The 9,210-nt window shown below is 42.6% G+C and overlaps 1 protein-coding gene across 1 annotated transcript in view; it reads right to left on the reverse strand.

Moving 5' to 3' along the window:
- LOC109411691 (eukaryotic translation initiation factor 4E-binding protein Mextli) overlaps positions 1-6,960 on the reverse strand; it is a gene marked incomplete at its 3' end in the record, with an annotated part of 44,346 nt that extends 37,386 nt beyond the window's left edge. Inside the window, 1 exon segment of the mRNA XM_062849043.1 lies at positions 6,426-6,960. Within this exon segment, the coding sequence (XP_062705027.1) occupies positions 6,426-6,531 (106 nt within the window).
- Between the last annotated feature and the right edge of the window lie 2,250 nt (positions 6,961-9,210).

Raw genomic sequence — 9,210 nt, forward strand, 5'->3', positions numbered from 1 at the left:
AGCACGGTCGTTAAGCGGTCCAGCATTTGCGTGAACTGCTCGATCGGCCACCGCGGAGGCGCATAACAGCTACAGAAGAAGACCCCGTTTACTTTGGCGACCACGAAGCCCTCATAGGTAGTAGACACCAACTCCTGAACGGGGTATTTACCCGTCGTCCATATCGCCGCCATTTTTCTGGTCCCATCCGCGACCCAGTTGCCGTTGCCGGCGGGTACTCGGTATGGGTCCGATATGATGGCGATATCCGTCTCCCACTCAGAAACTGCCTGACAAAGCAGTTGCTGAGCCGCATCACAGTGGTTCAGGTTCAGCTGCGTTACCTGCACTGTGATTTGTTGTTCACTGCGGCTTTCTTGAAGGCCGGGCACCTTGGACCACCCATCGGATGTCTGTTGTTCGAGGATTTCCCGGTACAGATCATGCAGATGGGCGGACTCGTGCAGCTTTGGGCCTTATGACCTTCAGCGCCGCATCGCCTGCACAGTTTGCGCCTGTCGGGGCCTTTGCAGTCCCACGACTTGTGTCCTGGTTCCAGACACCTGAAGCAAACCTCTGGTGGCTCGTGGAATGTCAGGTGACATACACACCAACCCACCTTTATGCTCCCTACTTTAACGGACTTTTTGACGTCCGCCACAGGTAGCTGAACCAAAGCTACCTGTGTCCCTGCTGGCCCTTTCCGTAGCTTAACGGCTGCGGCGGCCACCTGCACATCGCACTGTTGCCGCAGTGCCGTGACGAGCTCTTCCACTTCGGTGATCTCATCGATGTCCTTGACCTTCAGAGTCGCCTCATGTGTCAAAGCCCTCACCTGCACACCCTCACCAAGGACCTCTTCTGCCAGCCTCTTATAGGCGGCGCCCTTGTGCTCCTTCTGGCGCTTCAGCTCCAGGATCATCTCGCCCGTACGAGTACGTCTAATACTGCGTACGTCGGCTCCAAGACCCTCAAGCTTGGCGTCGCTTCGCATCATCTTCAAGACGTCCGAGTACTTGGACTGTTCCGTCTTGATGACGATAGCGTCGCCTTTCTCGCGCTTGGCACCTGCCCTCCTACGCCTTGGCTTGGCGTCCTGCGCTACTACCTGCGGATTCGCCTTCTTCTTCTTCCGCTCTACCTTCGTCCAAGGGGGGTCCTCCCCTTGGATCGCCCTACTCTGTGGCTGTTGAGGGCCCACTAGCGGTCGCAACCCCTTGTTCCCATCGTTCCGGAACGGGCCAGCCTTTTCAGGCCCACCCTTCCCAGCTTTCCGGGAACCCTGGCTGGGGTCCGACCTTCCGGCATTATTACCGACTTTCGGGGTAATGATTCGCCTGGCCTTGCGGGCACCGCCAGACAGCTCCTCGCCTGACGGTTGCCTCGCCCGCTTCTGCGATTGCTTGCCCCGTTTGTCGCGAGCAGTCGCTTCCGCCTTATTTGGACTTCCTGCGAAGGAGAAGGCCTCCGTTTGGGTAAACTTCGGCACTTTCTCATTTGCAGGCTCCGCTGCTGCAGCAGTCAGCAACGCGAGTGCCGCGTGCTCCTGCTTGGCATCGTCGATCGACGCCCTAAGTCGAAGCAAGGCCGTTTTCAGGTCCTTGCTTATGTTCGACTTAGTGGACGCAAAGTCGATGATTTTGCCAAGCTGCTGCTCAGCCACCTCTATTGCGGACCGTCCTTTGGATCCTCGGTTGACGGCCCTCAACAACCACGCTCCGTCCATAACCTCCACCGGCTGGCTTGCCGGGAAGTGGACTGGAGCACCCACGCTTGAGCTGCGTACGCAACTCCCAGCGCCTATCTCCTCACTTCTCCTTGTCGGAGATCTCATCAACCCGCTTCTTGCGAAGGGGTTGATCCCACCACTACTTCCACCTGAATTTTGATTGCTTGATTTGTTTGATTTCATGATTAATCCCACGAGTCGCACGGGAAAGAATGTCCACCACGCCAGAGCCCTGCATTAACGCGGTAAGGGACAGCTTACTGTGGGGGGTGCCCAGGTACCCCACAGGCTCCGTTAAAGATCGAGCATCTTTTTCACCCCCTCGATCACTCATTCCTCAGCACGGGTCGCTTGACACCTTGAATTGGGGTTAGTAGTCCTATTCTTAGCCGGCGACTACGCGGCTGACTCGCAAGCGGGGGGGTGCGTCAGGCCCCAGGACTTTCGTCCCTGCTGCCCCCTGCTATATGTTGTACATTGTTGTTTGTCATATTGTATTGTTGTGAACGTAATGTTGTCTAATGTTTAAATCGTCAGTGAATGTACATCTTGCAGAAATACATATTTAGAATTAAGTACACAATTCAATTAGATCTTAAAGATCCGTTGGATGTTAATAAACATAAATAAATAAATAATAATAAATAAATGCCAATGAGAAAAGATTTTCTCTCGTTAGATCTGTGTTGCCCCTAATTTTAGAAAAAGTTGTTTAGGATATCCTAGTTAGGAAAAGCAGGTTTGCACATTAAAATCGGATAAGCTCGAAAGGTGAAGTTGATAAGATTGTTCTGGTGTTGGTGCAGTGCACGTAAAGCCTGTATCCGCAATAATTGGGATACAGTAATACAGCTATTAATTTACAATAGATACATGAAAATTGCTCAAATTTGGAATAATAACATCTTAAGATGTGTTCATTTTACCTACAAAATTCAATGTTAATCGGTGCAGTACTTTTTGTTGTAGCAATGAAAGAGTAGAGTGTGCGCCATTGAATTTTGTACAGCCCCTAGTTTTGCTTGTCAGCACTGTAACTTTTGAATTTGGCAAAGAAAATGGCAGAAATTTTGAACACAAACCTCTCAAGCTACATTTGTTGCATAGGCAAAATTCCAAAAAAATCGATGTACTAGCAACAAAGTTATAGTCGAAACATGTATTGGGACTGAACGTGATATTAGCCCCTCAGACAGCAATTAGTCAGCACCCTTTATTGTTTCAATTGTACTATTGAAAGTACTATACCAATAATCATCAAATTTTGCAGGCATAATATACCGTGGAGGGCCCATATTCTGCGCATCTAAGACTTTTTCAATTTCAATCAGCTGTAACAAATTCCAAATCGAACCGATTTGGCTGAATTTTTGACTGCACATAGTTATTAGCTTTGTTAATGAGGGAAAAATATAATTCTTATACAAAACACTCAATTTTTAAGTAAAATCATGAAAATTCTAAAGTGTGTCTCTGTTCCTAATTCTGCGCACCCATTTTTGGAATGTTCCTTATTCTGCGCACATGGGAAAAAACACTAAAAAGATAACATGTTGTAATGGGAACATGATTCATAGATGAAATTCAATTGAATTCTTGATGTTCAACTTTTTTACGACATTACGACCATATTGGAACGTTGCATGTCCTCAACATTGATACTACCTACTTTGATTACTAAGCAAAGGGAATTTGAATCATAATACACAAAAGGATTTTGTAGCATTATCGAATACTACTACGTAAAGCTTTTTAGTTATTCGCATGTGCACATTTTAGTAAAATTTACTTTCATTTCTAAAGGCAATATCAACTTTTTCGCCATGACAAGGTGGCACAATCTTTGTTTGCAATCTGAAACTTCTTTCTTGTCTAACTCCAGGGTTTCCACTGTTTAACAAAATTCCATGTAAACTCACATCATATCTCGCATTTGACAAATGCTTGCATGAATACATAAAATTTCCCCCGAGGTTGATAGCAAATCAGGCCAAACATTTCAATAGGCCCTATCTGCATTTGAGAGGCTCTCTTTGTTCACTTTCTCTTTCAATTATTGCAATGTAATGGTAAACTTTTCAATTATTTTTGCAGTACAAATCAAAAGACAATTGTTTTGACCATCGTTCAATGCAAGGAGAGAATCATAATACAAATAAACAGCTGAGATATTAACGAAAGAGAGGGAAATCAAAGAGAGCCTCTCTTCTGCAGATTGGACCTTTAGACATGTTTGGCCTGAAATGTTTAAAACAAGTGGTTAGTCCGGTCGAACTATCAGATCAAAAATTCAAAAATCGTAAATTAGCCTTTAAAGTTCATAAACTAACTTGTTGAGCCGTAATTACATTCACCGAATTGCTAGAAACATAGAATATCCCAGTTATAACTATGGTGGCATTTATATGATGTTTGTTTATTAATTATATGTTCAAAACTTAGTGTTGAAATGTCTGCGCAGAATTAGGACCACCATTTAATACCGGTTCCTAATTCTGCGCACCTAAGAAGAACAAGAAGATTTAAAAAAGAAGAAGAAAACTCAATTCTTTTTTGCCGATTCTGATTCCTCTAAGACAGTAGTACAGGATGCGCATGGAAAAGCAGACATTCTCTTCATTATTTATGTCGCAAAATGCTTCAGCTCATGAAGCAACATTTTAGCAGTTTCGCTAACGGACACAGATTTCAGGCAATTTACAGTACTTGCGACATCATTTTATTTTTTTACAAAATAATGATCGTTGATTTGAAAATTTTTTCTTCACAAACTTTTTCATTACTATTGAAGCAATATTCAAAAAATATATTTGAAGCTAATATTGAACTAGCGTCCGCGATTTTATGGTATATTCGAGAAAGTGCGCCGAATTAGGGACTGCGCAGAATTAGGGCCGGTCACGGTACACATAATTACCTACCTTCTGTGAAAATTTCATGAAAATTGGCAGAGAAATTCAAAAGTTATGAATAGGCAAACATCGCACATGAAAAACAGGAAAAATTTTCGCTAATACTCACCCCTATCAACACCAGTAGCTTTCAAACCAATTGATCAAAGTTGATGAAATTTTGCAAGAAAGTGTGTCTGTAAGTATCATAACTTCTAACGGAATTTCAAAATGATCTTTACAGAACTTTGAACTATTGCGTGAAAGAACCAACTATTATGCGAATGAAAATTGGTCATGACATGATTGTACAAAATGCTTAAAACCACGTCTGTTTGTTTTTCATCCACAGTTAAAAGTAATGCATCGACTTTTATGAAATTTGGCACAAAGAATAAACACACACCAAAGAGTTCTCAGTCAATTATTTGGCCAGTTTTACCGATTCATTACAGAGCTACCCAAGTAACCATGACGCTGTATATAGAGCATTAATTTTGCTTTATAGTGTATTATATGACATGCGATATAAAGTTGTTTTGTCATATAGGCACCATTAAAGTAGGTTTAAAGTCGAAAGTGGCGCTACTATTGTTGATTTAAAGCAAGCTTTACTGTGGTGATTGCTAAAGCATATAAAATGCTTGTACCTTATAGCTAATGCAATCAAATCGTATGGAATGCATACTTAATGCATCATGTCAAAAAAGAAAAAAAAGTATGTTTTTCATTTTTCTGTCTATTTTTATCTTCCGATACTCTCACTTTGATGTTTTTTATTGTATTTCGGGAATTGAACCTAGACTGCTGAAACTGAACCACGATGAAACTCGGACGCGCTAACGTTGTGTGCTACGATACCATGTATTTTGCACCTAGAAAAATGTGCAACATAAAGTAACGTATACTTAGCTCGTGCCTTATTAAGTTGTGTTTTCAGCAACTCTAAAAAATGTGCTGGGGTCTGAATGCCATCAGTTGTTATTCTCGAATATAAATTCGTCTGTGTTGATTCAGTTTTTATTTTGTTTTCATACGTGCTCACTTCTACCTAAATACAATAAATAAGAAACAATACAAACAACGCTTTAATCCTTCCTTTTATGAATTCGGGGCGTTATATTAAATAAGGAAACCGATAACCCACATAATTTTTGTTCCCTCAGCATCTGATTGTTTTCATGTCCCAACCAGAAACCCAAAAACCCATATATAATATAAATTTTCAAACAGCAACATCTGAGCATGATAATCTAAGTGCTCCGCAGCAATCCATGAACATTTTGGTTTGTTTTTCTTTTGTTTTGAATGGTTCTGTTTCTAAAAGTGTTTTACAGTTTTTTTTTCGAACTGAGCGATATTTTTCTGTTTACAAAGATGGAAGCTTTAGTAAAGGCATATATAAAGTAATAAATGCTTGCATTATTGATTGCTATAAAGCTTTTAACGTGGTAATGCAATGAAGCATTTCACAACGGCTCTATAGAACTATACAGAACTGTCAAAATCTCGTAATGCTTCAATGCTTTCATAATGTAGATTAAACGCTTCATTACTTGACAGATGTAAAATAAAAGTTATGTTGCATTAGCTAAACTATAATACGATTGAATTAATGTTATGATATAATGCTTGTGGTTACTTGGGTATAGCCGTACTTCTGTGTCCCGATTATTGCGGATACAGGCTTTTTATTTAGAATCAATCAATGTCAGTCTTCATAAAATCTACCAATTGACGTTTGAAATGGTCACTTTCTATACAGTTTTTTCAGGTAATACGGATTATTGAAGCACCATGAAAAAGGATGTTTTGGATATACTTACTGGATTGCACCTCATATACGGGCACGTGCACATGGGTCTGCTTCAACGTCGACTTGAGCGGACGCGGTGGCTCAAGATTCTTCACTGCTCTGCCCATTTGTGCCATGGCTGCTATGTTATCGGAATCGCCAAGTTGCCTCCTAAATTTTAGGCAACTATCTCACAAAGTCGTTGCTGCTGCTGCTGCTGCTTCCAGTAGTTCTGGTGTATCGATTTTCACTTTGACTACGACGAAAGAAGACTAACTAGTGCTTTCCCCGAAGAGTTCTGATTGTGATTCGTGGCTTGGTGTCGTTGTGCCTCCTTCTTTTCCTCGAGTCGCGTGCTTCGCGGTTGGTCTACGCTACGGAGACTTGAGACCAGCCAGCCAGCAACACACTCACACGCAACCTCTCACGTGGAGACCAGCAGTCGAAAAGTGATCGAAGACGTGTGTTTTATGATGAAAATGTGATGTATAATGGCAACAAAACAAAACGAAAATAAACGGATTTGCCGATGTTTGCGCACCTCCCCCTGTGTGGAAGAAAACGACGGAAACGAACGATAAGAATAGGAATTTGCGGGTACGCGGGCCTAGTAAATAACGTGTCTCCTCGGAACGTGCTTTGATGCAGAATTTATCGAATAAACAACGGGAAGCCTTTCAAGGGACACCACATAAAGGTGCGCGATATCACTGCGCGCTTACGTCACAGCAGCAGCGGTAGTGGACTTGCGGCGGTTCGCGATCACAGGGCTGGTAGCGAATGCTATTTATCTCACGACACTTTTTAACTCAACTTGTACTTTTCTCACTGGTAAAATAGAAGTTTTTGCGATTTTATTTCTCATGGGATTCATATTAGGGCGTCTACTCCTTTACGAAATTATAGCTCCTTGATTTTTCCAGGTTTTGTCCAGATTCATAAAAATACTTAATTTCAACTCCATGGTCCATTTTAAATCCACTATTTTGTAAACAACATCCTGCGGGGGATGCCTGCAGATTCTTTTATTAATTTTATTGGGATTTTTTCAGGATACCCTTAGACGCTTGTGGGATTTCTACAGGAATTTAGGTCAAGATCTACAGATTTCTCCAGGACCTTCTGAAGGATTTCCAGAAGAAACCGGAGGAACCTAACAAGAAACTTTGGAAGGAATCTACAAGGAACTCCTGAAAGATTTCTAGAAGAATTCATGTGAGAAAATTCAGAAGAAACTTCTGAAGAATTACCACAAAATTTGTGGCACAAATGAAGTCCTGAAGAATTTTCAGAATGAGTTTCTAGAGGATTTCCAAAAATAACTGCTGGATGATTTCCGTAAGGATCAATTGAGTATTGCATATCCTGGTAGAGTCTATTGGAGTGTGAAGCGTCAAGACTAGCAATCACAGTAGTCTGTAGAACACTAAAACAAATCACAGTAACCCTACACTCCCAAATGTCATTAAGTTAGTTTAAATAAAGTTTCATTCCTGTTTCAACCACTGTTCGAACAAGTTGTTCTTTCTACGGCTCCGATTATATACCAATAGGTTATGGGCCTTGCCTAGAAAGTTTTTTGAAGTACTGAAGAATAGTTTATCGAACCAAAGGAATTCCAACAAAGATGAATACGCAATACGGCGGAGGTGACATGGCTACCGGATCTGGTCGAAGTCAAGCTGGAACGATCGCTGCTGGTGCAAGTCGAAGCCACAATCCATTAAGTTTGCCGTCAATTCAGTTGCTGCAGGGACGCGATAATTGGTCCACCTGGCGTTTTGCTGTGCAAACATTTTTGGAGTTGGAAGATTTGTGGGACGCTGTGAAGCCTGGAAGAAACGCCGATGGAACATTTGCGGATGTGAACGTGATGAAGGACAGAAGAGCTCGTGGCAAGATCATACTCTTACTGGATCCTGTAAACTACGTTCACGTCAAGGACGTTTCAACAGCTCGGGAGACGTGGTCGCGCTTGGAGGCAGCATTCGAGGACTCCGGTCTAACCAGGAAAGTCGGACTGCTCAGGAAGCTGATTTCAACGACTCTGGAGAACTGTGCGTCCATGGAGGTCTTTGTGAACAGCATCATCGCAACAGCCCATCAGTTGCGCGGTATTGGTTTCGATATTGGAGACGAATGGATCGGGACGTTGCTGCTCGCCGGCTTGCCTGAAGAATATCGCCCAATGATAATGGCAATTGAGAACCCCGGGTTGAAGATAAGTGCTGATGTTATCAAAACAAAACTCTTGCAAGAAGTAAGTATACCTTCAACCGGGGCTGCATACGCAGGTAAGAAGCAAGTATGGAAGCAAAGGCAAGATGCAAATACGAAAACGGCAAGCAACGGTCCAAAGTGTAGAAACTGCAAGAAGTTCGGACATATCGCAAAATATTGTCCAGTGAAGGTTTCGAAGCACGAAAATGGAAAAGCGTGGTGTACCGTATTATCGACAATCGCTGAGGATGATCAGAATTGGTATTTTGATTCGGGAGCATCCGGCCACTTCACGAAGACGGAAGAATTGCTGGAAAATTCACGTAAGTGCGGTGGAAAAGTCGTTGCAGCCAACAAAGGTGCCATGAACGTCGTTGCGAAAGGAACGGTTAAGATATACCCCGAATGCTGCCCTGAAGATTCGCCAATAGAGATGCATGATGTCCAGGTAATTCCAGAACTGTCCGTTAATTTGATTTCCGTGAACCAGATAGTGAAGCGAGGCCACGAAGTGAAGTTCAGCATGGACGGAGTTCAAGTCATCAATCCATCGGGACAGGTCATCGCTACTGGTTCCAAACACAACGACCTTTTCA

Source organism: Aedes albopictus, chromosome 2 (genome assembly GCF_035046485.1).
Source record: "Aedes albopictus strain Foshan chromosome 2, AalbF5, whole genome shotgun sequence".
Lineage (NCBI taxonomy): Eukaryota > Metazoa > Arthropoda > Insecta > Diptera > Culicidae > Aedes > Aedes albopictus.